Source organism: Astatotilapia calliptera, chromosome 4, assembly GCF_964374335.1.
Source record: "Astatotilapia calliptera chromosome 4, fAstCal68.1, whole genome shotgun sequence".
Classification (NCBI taxonomy): domain Eukaryota; kingdom Metazoa; phylum Chordata; class Actinopteri; order Cichliformes; family Cichlidae; genus Astatotilapia; species Astatotilapia calliptera.
In genome coordinates, this window is record NC_137425.1 from 13,228,718 (window position 1) to 13,248,264 (window position 19,547).

The 19,547-nt window shown below is 41.2% G+C and overlaps 2 protein-coding genes across 2 annotated transcripts; both read left to right on the plus strand.

Annotated features, from left to right (window-relative positions):
* The first annotated feature begins 19 nt into the window (after positions 1–19).
* LOC113020703 (heterogeneous nuclear ribonucleoprotein A2 homolog 1) lies at positions 20–1,399 on the plus strand. The gene is made up of 5 exons (XM_026164895.2): positions 20–118; positions 244–329; positions 442–537; positions 627–773; positions 863–1,399. The coding sequence occupies exons 1-5, from the start codon at positions 109–111 to the stop codon at positions 977–979; spliced, it is 456 nt and encodes a 151-aa protein (XP_026020680.1). The 5' UTR covers positions 20–108; the 3' UTR covers positions 980–1,399.
* Positions 1,400–1,690: 291 nt separating this feature from the next.
* cenpx (centromere protein X) lies at positions 1,691–6,053 on the plus strand. The gene is made up of 5 exons (XM_026164896.2): positions 1,691–1,788; positions 2,781–2,832; positions 2,913–2,966; positions 3,058–3,146; positions 4,836–6,053. The coding sequence occupies exons 1-5, from the start codon at positions 1,753–1,755 to the stop codon at positions 4,848–4,850; spliced, it is 246 nt and encodes an 81-aa protein (XP_026020681.1). The 5' UTR covers positions 1,691–1,752; the 3' UTR covers positions 4,851–6,053.
* Positions 6,054–19,547: the final 13,494 nt, after the last annotated feature.

The following is a 19,547-nucleotide window of genomic DNA, read 5'->3' on the forward strand; positions in this document are numbered from 1 at the left end:
GGAGGAGTTTTCCTACCTTACATATTAACCCACTTTGCAGCAGGTTATTTCATTCTTTACCTTGGTCTAATCTGAAGTGCAGGTTTGTCTCACATCCGACTCTCAACAATGACTTCTGGTAAGTAAGGGCTTTCTTGATTTCATGTCTCATCTTTAAAGAAAATGAAATTACAAATTGTTGTGCGACTGCTTTAGATGCATCACCCTTCTATGTTATAATTTTCTTGCTCATCTTTCCCCCAGGCGGCATGAAGACAGCGCCTAACAAAAGGCCGTACATCTGTATTCCGAAAAAACTCATAGATCTTTTGGCCGAGCAATATGAACTTGTAAACAACTTTTCTCATTCCCATATCTTTGAGCAAAGCTATCATTTTATTTCCTTTTATCTTTTTATGTTTAAATGTTTCATGAAGCTCTTGAATTTCTGCTATTTAACAGGAACATGGACTGCTTGTAGAAGATCTGAATCCCTATATAAATGAAGGATATATACAAGCTTACTTCCGAGAATGGGGCACCGTCAAATCATGCAAAGTAAAGACTAAAGAAAAAAACTATTGGTTTGCTTTTTTTTCCTACAAGAGACCTGTGATAAATACTTTCTGTTTTATACTGGATCTTAGATTAGGAAGAATCCCAACTCTGGGAAACAAAAATCGTTGGCCTTTGTGAAGTTTTCTTGTGAGGAAGAAGCAGACATGGCAGACTGGGTCGGTCCTCACAATATCGGTGGAACAGAAGTTAAAATGAGGCGCTTTGTTACTTTCAAGGTGAGCAAATGACAACTATTTTATGTTAGGGACTTTTCCAATCACAGCCTATCATAATTAAATAATATTTTTTTAAAAATGTCTTGCAGGGTGAGGAGGATTCAGAGCAAGGGGTTGATGGAGCCACAGTTAAACCTCGACCACGGCCTTCAATGGGTCTTGGCTACCTACTCGAAGATGCTCAGTGGTTAGACGAAGATGAATGAATAAACAAAGCTTTGATCCAAAGTTGACCAGCTTGAGGGCATTGGTTGTTATGTCAGTACCATACACGAGAACATACAACCTAATGCACATGTATTTATGTATGTATTTCTCTTAGTTTTACTAATAAGTTTTACTTACTTACCCATAACTGTGAATTTCTGGCTAAACAATATTTTTTTGTTTATTGCATATTTTGTAAATGTATTGTGTTTATGACATTTTAGTTAAATGTTTGTAAAGGACCTACAGATGTCACACTATAAGTGAAGTTAGTCATGTATTCCTTTGTCCAGCCACTGTTGGTGAATGTGACATGATTGTTGACTTTATGGTAACAAGACAAAATTGTGAAGTTGTAAGAAAATATTAGTTATTGTTGGTTTTCTTTGCTCAGGAATAAATACAAAGAAGTCAAAGGATTCGTGCTCTTCTGTGTTGCTGTTTTTCTGTTTTTCCTCCTATGGTAAATGTTTTATTTGAAATACTATTTGCGAAAACCAAAATATTTTTGTTCGTTTATATTATTTTGTTGTGTATTATATATAGCAAGAAAAATATTTATAAATACATCTAATATATATATATATATATATATATATATATATATATATATATATATATATATATATATATATATATATATATATATTTATAATTTCAAATCTTTCTGTAAAAGTCCTGTGTACTGTACCGTCTACATGAGTTTTGCGTCACGGGTCAACAGCCAATCGCTACGTAGAGCGCCAAGTTTCTTCTACAGCGTAAAAACAACATGGCGGAAAAGGACGTAGAAATTTCCTTTAAGAAGGTAGGAGCAATCAGCCGTTTGTTTTTAAGTGTTTATGCCTGCTTGTCCCCCCTCGTGTTTTAATAAAAAAAGCGAACTTCTTTGTCGCCGACTTGTGTGTTTCCACGCCCACCATATAAACACAACATGTTTTGTCAGACGACAGCTAACACTTTACATCTTGTTAAGATATTCAGATATTGCGGGGAATAACATTGTAACTACCACGCCGAATAAAAGACTGGGTCCTAGCGATTGCTTTAAGACCACACTTTCCAGGACAACTTCCGTTTTTTGCGCGGACAGCGGAGAGCCCTTTAAATCGCCAAATTCACCAAAGACGTTTGGTTGGCGAAAACTCGAGAAGGAATTCGACGGACAAACTTAGCTTGAAAGCCAAATACGGGTTTTTTCAAAAGTGGATACGCAGGCAGGTTTTGTTGTGTCTGTGTTGCGTTCATTTGTTATTTTTACTAAATCGTGTCTGTTTTGCTTTGTTAGTGCTTTACTAATACACTCAACAAAAATATAAACGCAACACCTTTGTTACTGCTCCCATTCCCCATGGGATGGACGTAGAGACCTAAAATTCATTCCAGATACACAATATAACCATCCCTCCCAAACAGTGGTCACAAATCAGTCCAAATGTGTGGTAGTGGGCACATCTGCAATATTGAGATAATCCATCCCACCTCACAGGTGTGCCACATCAGGATGCTGATCTGACATCATGAGTAGTGCACAGGTGTACCTCAGACTGCCCACAACAAAAGGCCACCCTGGAATGTGCAGTTTTTTGCGCTATTGGTGACCACTGTTTGGGAGGGATGGTTATATTGTGTATCTGGGATGAATTTTAGGTCTCTACGTCCATCCCATGGGGAATGGGAGCAGTAACAAAGGTGTTGCGTTTATATTTTTGTTGAGTGTACTTTCTTTGGCCAGCTACTCAGTGGAAAACCTTATGACTAATACACTCTCCCACTTTATGTGCTCTGTTCTGCACACAGGATACAGTAAGCAAACTTTTGTCTAGTTTCTTCAAAGAAGACAAAACAAAACGTGAGTGGGATAACTATGCTGTTATCAGTGACGTCTTGCTCTCTATGTGACCGTGCTGATGAAATGCCACTGTGTTGCAGTAAGCGGAGATGCCACACTGCTCATGGTAGAGATGCTTAAAGTGTTCGTGCAAGGTAAGGAGCTTTGACACAGTTGCACAACATTTGAGACACAATAACAGACTGGCTAATGATAACACTCTGAAGCTGTTATCTCCTTTTTCAGAGGCTGCTGTGAGATCACAGAAACAAGCCGAATCTGAGGACTGTGACCAAGTAGACATTGAACATTTTGAAAAGATCCTGCCTCAGCTGGTATGTGGCTCAACAGGCTCAAGAAATGTTTTCGTTTCACTTATTTCCGCTTGTTTGCATAGTCTTATCTTTAGCCCAGATTACAGCTAATACTTAAAAATAATGGGATTACTGGGCAAGTTTTTATTTTTCTTTGCAGTAAAATATATTTGTTGCATTAGCTTTTGCACTTTGTGTATGGTTCGGGAACAGCTTCTACAAATCAAAATCATCATGGGTCTTCTGCTGAACTATCTAATATTATCTATATTTAAATGGTCCATCTACTCACTTCCTTCATGCTTTTTGTTTCTCACTTTGAAATCTAAGGCAGTAGACACTGCAATAGACAGCTAGTGACTATGTCTGACTGGTATTTAGGCATATTTCACAGTGATGCAAAGCACAGTATTTAGAGTACTTTTTAACATAAAATTTTTAGTTGCAAAAATGCTGTTTTCATTCACCTTTCATGCAGTAATGATCCAATATGGCAATATTGTACAACAAAAACAAAAATATCAGTAAATGGCCTCATCCGAATGCAAGAACATTCTGTAATTTCCAGATGGTAATCTAATTATAACTGAGAAAATAACTTTGTAAGCATGCACTTTGCCCTGGAGTTTAAAATACACTAAGTTATGAAAAGCTCAACAAGTATTGTAATATCATTCTTAAGTATTTATAGTAAAACAATTAAGATTAATTAAAAAGGGATTAGTAGCTCATGTCACATGGGTAGTATTCTGGTACTGACTACCAGAATGAATGCTACAAGAATTGTAATATATATGAAAATCCTACATTGTTTAGCTTTCAGTAACTCTAAGTATATTTTAAACTTGGTGTCTTGTAATTAAACTGAATTATAAAACTCTTCCAGGGTAGCAAGTCTTGAAACAGTAGCTAGAGTAGGCCTTTAAAATGAAAGATATGCACATATTTGACAAATCATTTTCTAATCTAATCTCTGTACCATCTGTAAATTACAAAACTGTGTTCTGTTCAGAGCAGACTATCTGCTGATGTTTTTAACTTATTTTTCTCAATCCAACAAAGCTTTTTTATCAAATGCCATTTTTAAGACGTAGAATGTTATAAAGTGTTTTTGCAGTATTGATAAAAACATCTGTATACTAATCTTTTGCAATGTGCATTTGTTGTTAGCGTGTGCTCAAATATGGAACTTTATAGGAGAGCTTGATTTTTTTTGTTGATTTTTTAACAGCCAAATACTCTGAGATTTTCTTCATGTATCAGTCCCAAATTACAGATCCTGCTTTGTTTTGATGGTTAAAGAAGGCGGTGAAAAATTCTAGCTTTTATCTTTAATAGGTTTTGAGGTCTTTATGCTCAATGACTGCTTCTGATTTTAATCCATTAAAAAAAAGGCCTGAAAGTAGGTGGAATGGCCTTTTAGAAAAGAAAAAAATCCGGAAAGATATTTGATATATGAAGCTGAAATGTTGCAGCACTCATTATATATGTTCACACTTTTAGGCACATTGGAGATGGTTGAGTAGAAAATGTGATGATTTGAAATGGAGTGGTAATGCAAATTTTTTCTGGGGATACGTAAACGAAAACCTTAAATGTGTAGATGCTATGAGAGCTATCATTAATCTCAAATGTATTTAACCTTTCTGCAAAAGACTTTTATGTCTGCTGTCTGACAATCTCAAATTTCTTCAATTTTCTCCAACACAGCTTCTGGACTTCTAGCACAGTGATACCACAAGATGGAGCCAGAGTGCTGCTGAGATGTCTCTCGATCAACAGTCCCCCCTTCCACAGTTCCACCAGCTAAAACTTTTCATTTTTTAGTATGACTGCAGTTTCATAAATCCCCAAATCTGAGATAACGTTGAGATTATGTTTTTATTGGAGCTGCACGATTTTAGCAGGAAGCCCCATTGCAATCCGCATGCTACCACGCCACCACCAATAAGGGCCACCTGTGCTCCTGTGTGCAACAACAGGTGCTTCCAGCATGCTCTGTGGCGCCCTTCATCAAAGCCTCCCTGAGCAGTTGGAAGCAATTAGAGTAATAAGGGGAGCAGCCAGTCCCTTAGATGATGACAAGTGCCAGGAAAAAAGGAGTACCCCCTCCGGCCACTTTGAAGTTCCCTTTTGCTGTCCTGCGATGTTTAGTTAGAGGAGGGGGGGAGGGCAAAGGGGACCTCTGGCACAGAGGGAAAGTTGAATGGGAGTGTGTGTGCACGTATGTGTGCGTGTGTTAGCCAAACACGGCCAGAGACCACACGCGTAGATATTCTATTTGAAGGGAAACATAACAAAACACATTGGAACATGGTCCAAGAAGAGCAGGCTGTAATTCTGAAGGTAAATAAACAAAAGAGGCGAGTAGTGGAGGTGCTCTCTCTACTTTCATCACAGCACAGGGAGGGAGAGGGCGGGGGGTGAAGCTGGGCCTACAAGGAAGAGGGTAATGTGGGGTTTTCTAACCTGAGCGGCTCTGATGGTTTTCCACCAGCGGTGTGTTTGACCAACGCGTCCTCGCTGTGAGTCAGCATCGCTGTGCAACACCTCGCAGTACTTATTTGTGGGGCTCTTGGGTGACTTACGAATGCTACTCACGTTTACACCTGGAACCAACTTAGGCTAAAACCAAGAATCCAGCCCTGAATAGGTGTTCAAGGACACGACACCTGGAATTTGACCCAGCATCTTTTTAGTAAGGCTCACGCTGGATTTGTTGTTTCCCAGGGGTAACTTCCAGACCACACTTTCTTGTAAAAAAAGAAAAAAAACTTGAGCACAGCTTAAGTCATCACCAGAGGAAGAAAAAAAATTGTAAAGGGTTTCGTTTTGTGCGTAGCCTTTGTGGAGATTAACTCAAATTGAAATGGATCTTTCCCAACAGTTGATTCTTGTGCACAAAATAAAAAAGATTATTATCTTGGATCTGTCACTGGTTTTTTTTTCCTCCCCTCCTTATGCGTGTTAGTGGAAAAAATTCATCTGAAGTCGGTATTATTAAACATACGAAAGCAGTTAGGACAAGAATGGGGAGGGGCATTGTAGAGAGTAATGAGTTAAAGCTTTTCTTGATCATACATTAAAGGCAGGGAGTGTCGACAGCCAGTCCAGACGCTTTGGAGAAGCTCCGCAGTGAGAAGCTTTTCCCAGGAGACGGAGACTGATCTGTCTCCAGCTCCTGCCTGGTCTTTGGACAGCGCCGCACGTGGGATCGGGCACTCGGCATGGCTTCAATACATCCACAGTCAATGTCAGTAGAAGCACCTGTGACTGCCATGATGGATCTTCATCTTTTTTGTTAAATTTGGCAAATTAATTAATAATCAGTGGGACTGTCAATGACAAAACTGACCCATTATGATTAAATATAACTGAGGTTATTGCCATTCTAGGAATGCCTGATCTATGTGGCTGTCTACTTTAAAGAGAGCTGGATGTTTACATAGCTCTGATAAGTTTGTGGTTCATGGTAATGTTTGTCTGGGGTGGAGTTGTCTGCATTTGTCTAAAGTGTCCCTGCGAGAGTATGTCAGGATTATGTCAGATTTTTCTCCTTAATTCTCCATTTACAACTCGGTGGTGTTTTTCTTCTGTTAGAGTCTCTGTCTCCAAATTTCTGACATCTCAAAGCTCCTTTCCTCTGAGGCCCAAAGCAAAAGGCTATGACATGTCATCATAATACGCCCTTTTCTCCCTGATTGCTGGCTTTTTTGCAATGGCAACATTCAACCAGTCAAAGAGTATGAGCTTACATCAAAGTCAAGGGCTTACATGGCCCATAAAATATTTAGCTTTACCATGATTATGTGTTAAAAACCATTTAAAGTGCCAAGTAGAACATTGCCATTACTAATGCTGCAAGTCTGAACCCTTTTCAGGCAGCAGTCCTTCAGCTTCTTTAAACATTTAGTTCTGAAAAAAGCCATTCTGAAAGTCGAGAATCATAATCCAAATGTGGCGACAGGTGTTATCGGCCTGTTGCCATTTTATTTAATCTATGCATGTTGGGAGGCACTTGCATAAATAAACATGTAACGCATGGCGTCTGTTCCTAGATGTCTGTGCGTTCGTTTATTCTATGTGCTTGCATGGATGTTGTGCTTCATCGGAGGCTGTGATAAATTAGGAGACAAGAGGCCCTTGTGGCCCCCTCGTGGGCATGAAACTGCCTAACCATGGAGGAATGCTTCAGAGGACAGAGTGGGAGCATTCCTTTCAGATACCCCATGGGTAACTCTCACACTCGTGAAAAGTTACCAGTGTTTATGGTGCTGTCTGAAAAAGACAAAATATGGTAGCAGACGATTACTGCGTGTGTGTTTTACAGGAAACTCATGTGTGTTTTGAGGCAGCAGCTCTGCTGACTGTACATACTGCTGTGACATGTGGGTTTCTGGGAGGCCCCGGGCCCCACTAAGCGGCCACGGGCCCGTGCTGGGGATGATAAGAACATACCTGGCGGGTTGAGCCACTTGGGCGCTCTGCTGGGATCACTCCTAAATGGTTGTGGCGCTTGGCTGTTAGTCTGAGGCAGAAGATGGTTTGCTGCTGTGCTCCGTGTATCGGCTGGAGCTTTGGTAGCCACAGGGGCCCTAGGGGACGGAAAGGATTCTTCCGGAACCAGTGAGGTGGATGATGAGGTCAAAGACCTTGGCACGCAGCTGGACAGGGAATAGGGAGCAAGAGAGATGTACAATTAGGCCGGCGGCAGGGTTATTTCTGGAGCCCTGCGCTACTACCTTAACTACATCACCCTCCTCTTCCACCCTAAGTCCTTTACTGTCTGTGTCCACCTCCCTCCTCTGTGTGGTGGCCTATTTGGTCTCTGGATATGAAATAACAACAAAGTAATCCCCTTACATAACACTGCACAAACTCAGCGAAACAAGACCATTTAATTAATTTTGGGAGCATCTAAAAATAAAGAAGCAGTTCGTTTGAGGTGACGTGCAGGAGGTGGACTCATACCCCAAATGAGCTGCTGAGGAGCAGAGGTCAGCAGAGAACTCTATTTTTAGGTCCCATCAAAAGTGGTGATATAAAAATACTCCAGAACTGAGCTTCACAATATGTGTCAGTCATGCTTAGAGAAGCAGTAAACCTGAAGGTCACGCACTTGGAATGATGAAAGGGCCGATGTTTGATGATATTTAAAAAGAAGCCAAGTAATGACCAAAATCTCTTTAGCTGGTGGCAGGTGGCACAGTGTGAGGTTGGCCTTTGTTAGACTTGTTAAAAGACTTCATCAGCTGACATGTGAAGCCCTTGGCAAAGGGCTAATATTCGCTACGATAACACCAAAAATGTGGGCAAAACTGGTGAACCGCTGCCCGACTCTGACGTCCAAATTAAAACAAAGACGAATAACAGACAGTCAAACTGACGGTGTTAGCATTGCGCTTCTTCACATGCGCCTGGCTCTCAAAAAGCTCAAAATTGAGAGAGGACAGCGTAACGAAAAGTCAAGCGTACGTTAGCTTTTTTTGTGTGTGTGTGTTTGTGTTGGGTCAAAATAGTCCGTCTAAAGTTTCCTCCAGAGGCCAGCGTGTCGACTGTCTGTCCTCACAGTGGTCGGGGGCACCGGAACTCTAAATTAGCCCTGGTGAGTCAACAGGACAGCTTTCATGTAGACAAGGGATCATGTCAGATTGCAGGAGAGGTCAGGATCTAAGGGTTAGAGGTCAGGATGCAGTGTTGGTCCCTGTCTTTAACAGCTTCCTGTCTGCCATGTTGTGCAAACTTGGGCAGTAATCCCTTGATACAGGTTCAAAGTAGGGAGATCTATCTTGGTATTACACTGACGCCCAGGTAGTTTTTTCTGCATTAACAGTGGAGTGAGTCTTAGTAAGTGACTAACTTATAGATAGAGTTGCATAAAATTTCATACATTTTAATTTTATATTCATTGTATAAGGCCTTTACCAGGTGTGTGGCACTTTTATTTTAAATGTGTTGTTTATTGTAGACGGTTCTATTTTTATTCTTTATCAGGCTGCTGTAACACAGCATGCTGGCAACAACATTAATTTTAGTCACATGATTTAAAAGAGCACCCCAAGAAGAAGAATCACACAGTAGTAAAACTCTGTGATTGACTAGTGTAACTAGTTCTAGTGTAAGTGTAAGAATAATGCTTGTCAGCTTAAAGCTGTAAAAAAAAAAAGGGTGTTAGATTGGAACTGGGCATCAACAATCTGACTCGATCAGTTGAGGAGTGCTAGTGCTGCTAACATTTGCAGACTGCAAATGTTAAAGTACAAGTGCTCACATAAATGGGGGTCCTAAAGGTGAAAAAACTTGAAATCCCAACTCAGGACAGTTACTGCTGGTGGTTACTGTTTATAGGTACAGATAAATCATGATACACTCCTAAAATAAAATAGATTAAATACATATTGTAGTCTTTATTGTTGTCACATATTAAAAAAACAAAAAGCAGGGTGCAGGTTTAGCTCAGCTGGATGAGCAGGCAATCGTATGCTGCATGGCTGAGAGCGGCCGGCCTGGGTTTGAATCCGACCCACGGCCCTTTGGCGCATGTCTCCCTCTCTCTCTTTCTGTCAGTCTTGTCTTCACTGTATCTGTCCAATAAAGCCAAAAAATATATGAAAAAGACAACTTGAAATGTTTACATATGCTGTTACATATCCTTTGTGGTGTATATATAGCAGCATTTCACTTCAAGCAAATTCAAAACTGCAAGCTTTGCTTTTAAAAATGCGTTTCTTTGACACCTATTTCTGAACGTGTTCTGTAAGACTGCAGAGAAGCTCAAACTGTCGGGTGTGCAGTGATGTTTGATACTGTAGGGCTCTGCGATGCCAGCAAATCGCCCGTTTTTTTTTCTTTTTCTTTTCTTGGCTCAGTGGCAATTTCTAATAAGGTACTAACTTAAGTGGCCTCATCTTTGAAGGCAAGTATGTTCTCTTTATCCGACAGACAGGGTAATGCTTTTATTTCCCCAGACATAAAATATAAGCCCTCTCCAAAAACAGCAAAAGAGCAGATCCACTCACAATGAGCTGTATTAAAAAAAAGAAAAAGTAGCTCTCCTGGAAAAACAACAATAAATTTGAAAGGGCTTCAAAGAGCTGGTGCTCTAACTTTTCTGTACATAAAACAAAAGCACCGGCAAGTTCAAAAACCACTCAAATGTTCAGCCCATCGTGAAACAAATATCTTGCGAAACACTGAGAGAGACAGAGAGAGGTGGAAGGAGACGAGGAGAGAGATTTCTTTGAATTTGACTTTCTGTGTAAAGGTTTTTATGGTTTCTGACTAGAGGACTCCTTTCTCTTTTATATGACTTTGTTTGCAGTCATTCTTAATATGGTGATATTTTGCTGCAAAGGACAGAAGTGGCCAAGAAAGCTCCCTATTTGTCTGCATGCTTAAAATCTGTAGGTTCCCCATTTGTTCTAACAGCTAAGATTCTGTCATATAAAAGCATAGACTACTGCAACCAGATATCCTGGAGGAGCAGTTGGATACACTCCACAGGCGGAGGAGTTTCAGGACGCACATCAATGGGAGGGCAATATCCTGCATTCTGATTCTGTCAAGAGGCACAGCCATGACATGTGTGAGTGCCCAAAGAGAAAAGGCCAGGTGTCCCCGGGTCCTCTTCCATTTCGTCCAATCTAAAGCTGATCTTACTAACTAACAGCACCAGGGATCTACCACCCCTGGCACAGGAACCTGAATCACTGAGCTGTGGAGCTGCGTGGAAATGAGGAATTAGATTACTTTCAATTGCTCCCTGGCAAAAGACAAAAAAAAGGAAAAAAAAAGGCTGAAAGAAGAAAACAGGCGCTTTAATGTGGCATTTCAGTGTTACAGCAGGATGTTAGATGTTCCAGATTCCCAACACTCCGGCTCTAACCATGTAACTATACAGTGCACACTAATGCCTGTCTCCCATTTGACATTTAAATGTTTAAATAAGCTGAACTGCAGTGTGCAGCAACAACAATTCATCAGGAATGTGCTTTGATTTGGGTTAGCTGATATATATATAAATATATATATATATATATTTTTCAGTTTTCTGGTTTGGGTAAAGACCTTTGACAAAGAAAAAGTGTCACATAGGGACGTCGATGATATAATATGAAATTTATTAAATTTTAGTGAGAAAAGAAAAGTAAATAGAAAAAAGCCATTACAATATTAATAGGATCCAAGTTGACTTAAAACACTAGCTCTGCAAATTGGTATTGACTGATTCAGTATTTTGTTATTATTATCAATAACTAATTGAATTATTAGCCGATGAAATTGCAGAGGCGCACAACGACTGACTCAATCTAAAATGTGAAAAATCAAATCTCAAGGAAGATGTTGACTTAATTTATTTGAAGAAATACTTCAAGAGGATTGATCCTCTTTGAAACATGGAATTAAAGCACAGCAGAAAAAATATATTTATAGTAACTTATATTTTATATTAAAAGATTTAAATAAAAATGAACGGACGCAGCTCAGACTTGCAAAAAAGGTAAATATACCACTTTGTTATCACACGTGCAAGTCTATAAAGAATCACAGGCTCCAGATTTGGTGCCAAACATTACGATCGCTGCAGAGAGAGATACTGTCTTTAAAAGCTTTCTTTTTTTAAAGCCTTTGTTATGTGTTTTTGGGGGATAGGGCCAAAGAGCTCTCTAAGGCCTTCAGTAAGACTAAGAATGAATTTAAAAAGATCCCGAAATTATTTGAAATATATTGAGTGCCGTCAATTTTAAACGGTCAGTTTGTCCAATACGGGCCACTTCAGTAAAGCCAGGCTCTGCAGGTGACTTTTGAAATGGATGCAGTAACAGGAAGAGGTTGCAAAGGCCGGGAAAAAATCCTTTGGTCATCAGGACAGGCTAAAGTTCTTTGAGAAGAAATTCACACCAAGCATGGTGGTGTAAATCATAGGGTTTGGGGGTCTCTGGGTCTGGGCATTGTGCAATCATTGTTTAACACATCTTGCAGAGACAATATACAATATTAGGGCATCTATGTGAAAGTTGAACTTGAACAGGCAGCAAAATGAAGCAGAAAGTTAATTTTGCATGCAATCAAACAGTCAAAGAGTTGTTACTGCCATAAGCTTCTGAAGCTAGATGCTACTGAATGTTAGACTTATAGGATATTTAATTGAATACATGAATGATAAATCATTACAAAACTACTACACTATCTTTAAAACCAAGTACAAGAGGATCAAGTGAAATGTCTGTTCAAATGTGTAAGGAAAGCCGACAATTTGTTGTTTTAGTTAATGAACCACAGTGATAAAAAAAACTGAAGATAAATGTTTGCCGTTTTTGCACTTTAAATGAGTGGACTACAGATTACAAAAAACTGCAATTGTATGACTTAATATTAAAATAAAGCAGAGTGTACAAAACTGTTGCCTGTGAATAATGATAAAACTACTCCTTCTAGATATAAATTAGCATCAATCAGACGACTTGTAGCCCTCATAGGATACATTTTCACTCCGCTGAGGTCATGGGTAACATGTTTACAGAAAGTGGAGTCTTACGGTGCGGTGCTGCTGACCCAGCTAGTCAAAACACAGAGAGAACTGGACGTGCCGTTCGCTGTGCTTCTGAGGTTATGAAACCTTGTATTTGCTGACGGCACCCGTATCTCCTTCCTTCATCTTTTTTAGCTGAAGAAATATTGTCACAATATGAAAAGGAAGGTTAAATGCTTAGCAGCAATGTAAAACCACAGCCACTGCTGATGCTGAGAAGGGAAGCAGACCTTGTTCATCCACAGCTAAATAAACTACTTAAGTCTATCTTATATGACTACAGACGTGATTTCTTTAATGGAAAAACCTCAAAACATGGTAATGAAAGGGATATATAAACATAGACACGGTTGATTGCCAGACTTCCTTTTGTGATTTCGCAGTGTGTTCGAAGTCTGGGGAGAGTTAGTGAAATCGTACATTGCTGCACTTTCTCTGAATCAAAAACCAGCGATAAAAATCTGCTGCATGAGATTCACAAATACGTCTACAGGCAGCCAGGCCTCTAACATCTCTTACTGTCCAAATCAAATCTCAAATCAGCTGTGTTAAACCTGACAGCAATAAGGTAACCTCTGGGTCTTGTTTCCTGTGCTGCCGATAAATATGGCCTAATTACTCTCCAGTGGAAATGTTGGGACAGATGTTACAGTTGCATCCCTGCTCCTTGCCGAGGTACATGTTGATGGTTCACAGACTGTTTACACGCTTCTCATTCATCTGTGCTATGACCATTCCCAGTTGTAGCTGTTTGCAAACCCAAGTTTAGTGGTTTACATAGCTGAGCCCCTCCAGCATGTGGAGCCCATGCTCTTTACCCTCTGCTTGTTTCGTGACTGCACGCGAGCAAATAAATACAAAGTGAAGATGTATGTTCAAAAGTAATCCACAGAGGAGTGGGCCTCGCGGGCATGGGATCTAAACAGACTATGAAGACTGTATATGTGGAATGAGTTAAACAAGTGACACAGAACATTATACTTTGATCTGCTAATTATAGCAGAAAACAACCTGGAAACAAAGCCGCCGGGATCTGATTGACCGCATTACCTGCATTTTCCACATTGCACACACTGAAAATATCCAAGACATAAATGTTGAGGTTCAGCAGCTTATGCTCTTTGTTCTTTTTGATTTTTCTATTACAGCAGTTACAGATTCACAAACAAACTAATGATTCTTGAAAACGTCCCTTAACAGTTTCAAGACTGTGGATTTTTCTTTGCCACTCGAGGGCAGCAAACAAGCTGTGAGTGCAACACTGGCATGTAATGAATGTGCTGGCTTAATTACACATCCAGCAGTTACGGATAAGTGTTGCTGGCCACATGAGGACTGTACGGAGAAATCAATGAGTTTTAGCTCTGTTCTTAGCCTTAACTAACTGCTGATAGAAGGTTCTGGCTCTTTAGTTTTTATTGACTCAGCTGTGGGCGCCAGCTATCACTGATTGTGTTTTGGGAAATTTTTTTATTTCCTGTCAGCTTTACTGATATCACTTCAAATAACAAGTTTAAAAGTTAGGAGTAAGCTGAGACTCCCTTGCAAAAGATAAACTTTCTGGACTCTCATTTTTGAAGTGTCAATGTTAACATTTTTGTGGGACCGAAAAGTAGCCACATGTACGCAAGAGGGAGGATTGTTTATCAAAGTTCATCCATAAGCTGCAGGGCTGCTATGCACAGACACAGAGAGCTGCAACTCTAAGGAGGAGACTGATAAAGTACTAGAATTTTAAATCTGCGTTTGTGTATATTATATGTAGGGTGTAAATTCTGAATAATGATTAAACAGGGTCAATATCTTATACTCGTGAATTTTTCTTCCAGTGGCAAAAGAAAACATTTGATTATTGTTGAGCTGTCATTTTTATCTTCCAAAGATTGTACACTCCTCAAAGGCATTAATACCTGCGCCTTGGTGATGCCTTTAATTGCCATTTAGCATTAAGCTGGCTGAACAATAAAACCCAGGCTGCGGGGATGTTGTCAGGTTTAATGAGACCCTTGGTGAATGAGGTCTGCTGTGTCGGCACCACCAAAGGCTGCTGCCTGAATTCGCCTCCAGTGGACCAGAGTGGTCCTGTGGGGATTTGATGGGCTCAGGGAGCACAGACTGTCCCCCCTTTCATTGTGGGGGTGTCAGCGGCCGCAGTGGCACCAGCAGCCCTTGCTGTGCGTGGATATGCGGACAGAGAGAGCAGCAAAAGAGAGTGATGTGGCATTAAGACGATCAGCGCACGGAGAGAAGAAACTTTTATGAGGTCCAGGAGCAGCTGGTGGTCGTGCACAACACCTGATTCCAAAGAGTAAAATATGGGCCATTTTGTCCCATTGGCAGAATTAAAGAATGAGAACATACAGTGCCAGGCACAAACAGACTTATGGAGACACTGACATGCTACACAAAAGAGAACAGAGCCAAAAAGAAAGAAAGAAAGAAAGAAAAAGCAGTAACAAGTGTGAACTCTGGGCCCAAATTTTAGAGGGCTACATGGTTCACAGTTTCACATGGAGTCCTCCGCCTTCAGACCCCATTCCAGTTACTTTGATTCTTTATTCACCAATCCCCTCTTTTAACCCCCACCTCCCCATCCTTAAGTCCAGCTGATGGAGGCTCTTTTGTCAAGCAGCACCCAGGCAACAACATCAAAGAGCTGCTGGCTGACTGAAAAACAAAACTAAACTAAAAACTAAAGAAATCCTCGAGGGAATGGAGATATTCAGCACCCCGGAAAGGGAAGCGAAAACTACATATACAGCAGGAGAGAAAGAAAGAAAGCAAAAAGAAAGAAAGAGAAAGAAAGCTGTCGGATATCCGTCATCATTAAGTGAATACACAAAGGTGTGGGTTGGGTCATTCTCAGTTTGATGACAACAATAAACAAATGAAAAAAAGACATTATACTTTGCATAAGACCTTAATGACACTTTCTTTGTGTTGGATCATCAAAGCCCATTAGGGGACAGAGAGAGGGCCTCCACTGCTGTTCGTGACCACTTCCTCATTCAGTGACAGCTGAATTGGAGGATAGTTGGATTGTTGTGCAAGACAATGTCATGCTTTTGGACTGAATGCTTTGCTTTGATCTCGCGGGATGCCCTTGAAGCTTCATCACGGGATGATATGTTAACAACCTGTCTGGTTACTCTAGTTTGATTCTTCACCTACTTCCCTGCCAGTCGGAGCTCCAAGGGAAAGGGGACAGTGGGAGGGGTAAGGGGAGATAAAAGTCTTTCATCTCTGCCCCCATGTGGGAGCCCTGTAGAGTCTCGCTCGGCGTGGCATCAAGCCTTGTCTCGTACCCACATAGTGCCCGCCAGTGACACACTGACTCCAGAGCTTGGCACCAGGTCTTCAGTCAGCGCTGAGCAAACCCTCTATTCAGCAAGATGGAGGAAACACAACTAGATCGGGCCCGCAGCTTATAATTAAAAGTCCTTAGCCTCAAAGAGCACAGCATCTCCATCTTAATGGTAGGCTTCAATCTGAGGTATTGGTTTAATACTTACTCTGCGTCCCATCAGATAGGGATGAGGACATAGTAGGAAGGGAGACATTAGGACTACAAAGAACATGTGTCCCATCAAGGATTAGAGGTTCACTCTTCCCTCAGTAGGCTAATTGCTGGATTGGCCAGATCAAAATCACTTCATCGAGATCAAGGCCACTGTCTTCTTCTTGTCTCGCTACTCTGTTGCACAATAACTCAACAAAAGCAGCGGAAAACCAGGGGAGGGAGCGAGGATGGTGGTGGTGGTGGGGGGAAACCAGAAGTCGCGGAGCACAGATGAATGTAGTTCATGTTTAGAGAGCATGTTGTGTGATTAAGGGAAGCCCACATCAAACATTGTGGCTCAAGAAAACCACCAGTTGAAAAACAAGTTGCTTCTTCAGTGCAGAGCAGCGCAGACTGGAGATGCTGTTCAGAAGGCAGCCCAGCCCAAAACTAACCCGCCTGTCTGTCTTTTGAGACAAACAGGGAAATAAGAGGCATAGGTTTGCAGAGCACCAGGAATTTGTTCTCAATGAGAGAGCAGGACGAAGCACAGGCTTTAAGCAAAGTGAAACTTAAGGATGTAAACATACATGAATTTAAATCAGGACATGCCATAACTTGTGAACTTTCTCTCAAAACACCCAGTTGATAGAATTTTAGATGTAGACATATCAATATCATTTCAAAAAGCAGCTTCACCTTTTGCCCGTCACTCAGTGCTGATGCATTTAATATAAAAATGTTGATGTTGCAAAAAATGGCTTCGTGTACATAGTTTTGCATAACAGGAGACGGAATTCTTCTCAAGCCTTGTGTTTGGCTTAATATTTCTATGTATTTGGACAAAACCTCAATGCCCTCGCAGGTTCTCTTGTACATCCGTGAGAAACGCGACATGAAAAGGATGGATAACACGCCCTTTTCCCACAGAGGGAACTTGAGTGGACAGAAGAACGGCAATGTTGTGGCCACATGTGTAATCTTGTTTACTTACGCTTGCCTTTTAACTGCAGGAATCTCGTGATCTAAACAGCGGCATGAAAAATTATTGGCATGTGAGGCGCTCTGCGTTTGATTGGAACGGGAGAAAGTGCCTATGCGTCGACCCGCGTCAGCTAGAACGCCTACAGGAAGACGGACACAAGCGATGTGTCTCCTGCTTCCACACACACACAGAAACACGCAAACTTCAACAGCCTCTTAAGCAAAGATATGTTTATTTTATAAACCGCAATCATGGAAATCTCCCCTTTAAACAATAAACTTCCAACTACTTCATCTCTCTCCTTGCCAGGACCACATCAAACAAATCCTAAGGTCAACAAGGGTCAGCAAAAGGATTTGGATAATGATGAGGCTCAGAGAAAAAGACTGAGGGTGGTGAAAGAGAGATGGTAAAAGAAGGGGAGGGGAGTTGATGGGAAACCAAAGGAAGAATGAAACTGGTGGAGAGAGGAAAGGTGCAAAGGCTAGGTCTTGTAACGACAGACCCCTTGATTACATTGTTGCACAAATAAACAGGCCCTCTGCAGGCTCCCTGGAGCCCAGCTGTGGTGCAGGAGAGGAAAGCTTTCATTTCAAGGGGCTGAGGTCGAGCCACGCAAGTGATAGGATGGGGCCTGACCATCTACCCACACCATCTCCATCAGCAAGTCAATGAACAGAGCAACAGGGAAACATCTCGCTTAAGGAGCCCATTGCTTATGTGCCATTTCCTGCCCTTACAGATTGCCTAGAAACGCCGTCAGGGTGCAGATTAATAACTGTCAATCTCTGAGAGCTACAGAGAGGCGCTCTTTAGGTTGAAAAGCGGAGAGGAAGAACGTTGCATAGCTGCGCCTTTTGATGATGATGAGGGACCATCTGTAAGGGGTCAGATAAGTTTTGGAGGCAAGAAGCTGAGAGAGACAAGGTTCAGATGCCCTTGAGCCACATCTGCAATCGTCTTTCGTTCACCTCCGACCATTACAGAGTCCTGGTCCTCTCTTCTCTCTGTGTCCTGCAGCTATCAAAGCCCACATCAAGGCATGCCCCTGCCAAATGTGTGCCCCCCTATTAAGGGGCCATCATCAGATAAACAAGATAAACAAGTCTAATTCCTGGCAGGACTGATCAAAAGACTCAATGTTAACCCCATGGCCAATTTCAAGTAGGCAAAAATCAAACACAGATGAGGTCATATGGAAATGGGCACAAAAGGGGACAGTGAAGAGGGAGGAGAAAAGAATGGAAATGGGTTTGGAAGCAAGTATCCCCCATGAATTGTACCCTTATCCTCACAGGAAAAACAACATTCCTGCCTTTCGTGCAGCCGTGCGCACCTGTTCATCGCCACACATCAACAGCAACAGACGGTGAATCCCTCCAATCCCCCCAAATTGTAAAAATCATCTTGGCTGCTCGTAGTTGGAGCGACAACTTGGCTGCACACTCCTGCAAAAAATGATACATATGCAACCCTCCATTCTTTTCTCTTTTTTTGGATTTCCCTGAAAAGATGATTGCGTCACACAGCCCAAACATTTGCGTATATGGTGGTTTTTTATTAATCTTTTTAAACTTTTTTCCAAAGCTCTTATGTCATTTCTTCTATAAATCACCCTAACCCTTCGCAGACTCTTCCCAGACCCACACATCAAACAATCAAACAGCTGGGCTTGCCAAGTATGAATACAGTTATTCATTGCCATCTACATATTATTTTAAAAGCATTGTTACATAAATACAAGACAAAACAGTTTTAATTGTATTTTTATCTTTTCGATGGGATGTCCACAGATGTTGAGAAAGCAGTGCCAAGCAAGTACTGAGAAGTTGTCTGCCTTCGCTCGTGTAATTAGTTCATTCAAGCTCTCTCAAGAGGACCATACTGAATTGTAATCAAAAGATTAACCCAGAATAATCAACCCCCCTTACCCACCCAATAGGACCACCCACAGAGTCTAGAGAGGAACGTGAGACTGGTCGCACGTTCTGCTGCATGTTCTGCTTCTCAGCGAAAACTCAAAGGAAGAGCAAATACAGAAATGAAAGAAGGACACTCACTTTCAAAATCTGTCCCTGACTTGACTGACATTGTGTTGCTTTGTTTGGCGTTAAGTGATGGAAGCATCTGCACCACAAGTACAAGTTCTTAGTTCTTTTTATGGATCGAAGATCCCAATTTAACTGCCACATCACAGATAATTCGCCCGACGTAATACTTAGGTCACGCTACCACAATCTACTCCATGTCATTGTTTGTGTTGCAGGCTTATCGCAAAATTGGAAAAAGTAGCTCCGAGCAAAACAGCAGCTTTTCTCTCAAATGATCCTGATAATGACAGGTCTGGTCTATATTTAGTGCTTGTCTCTCTGAAAGACCTCTGACTGTCGTAGCTGGAAGGGAGAG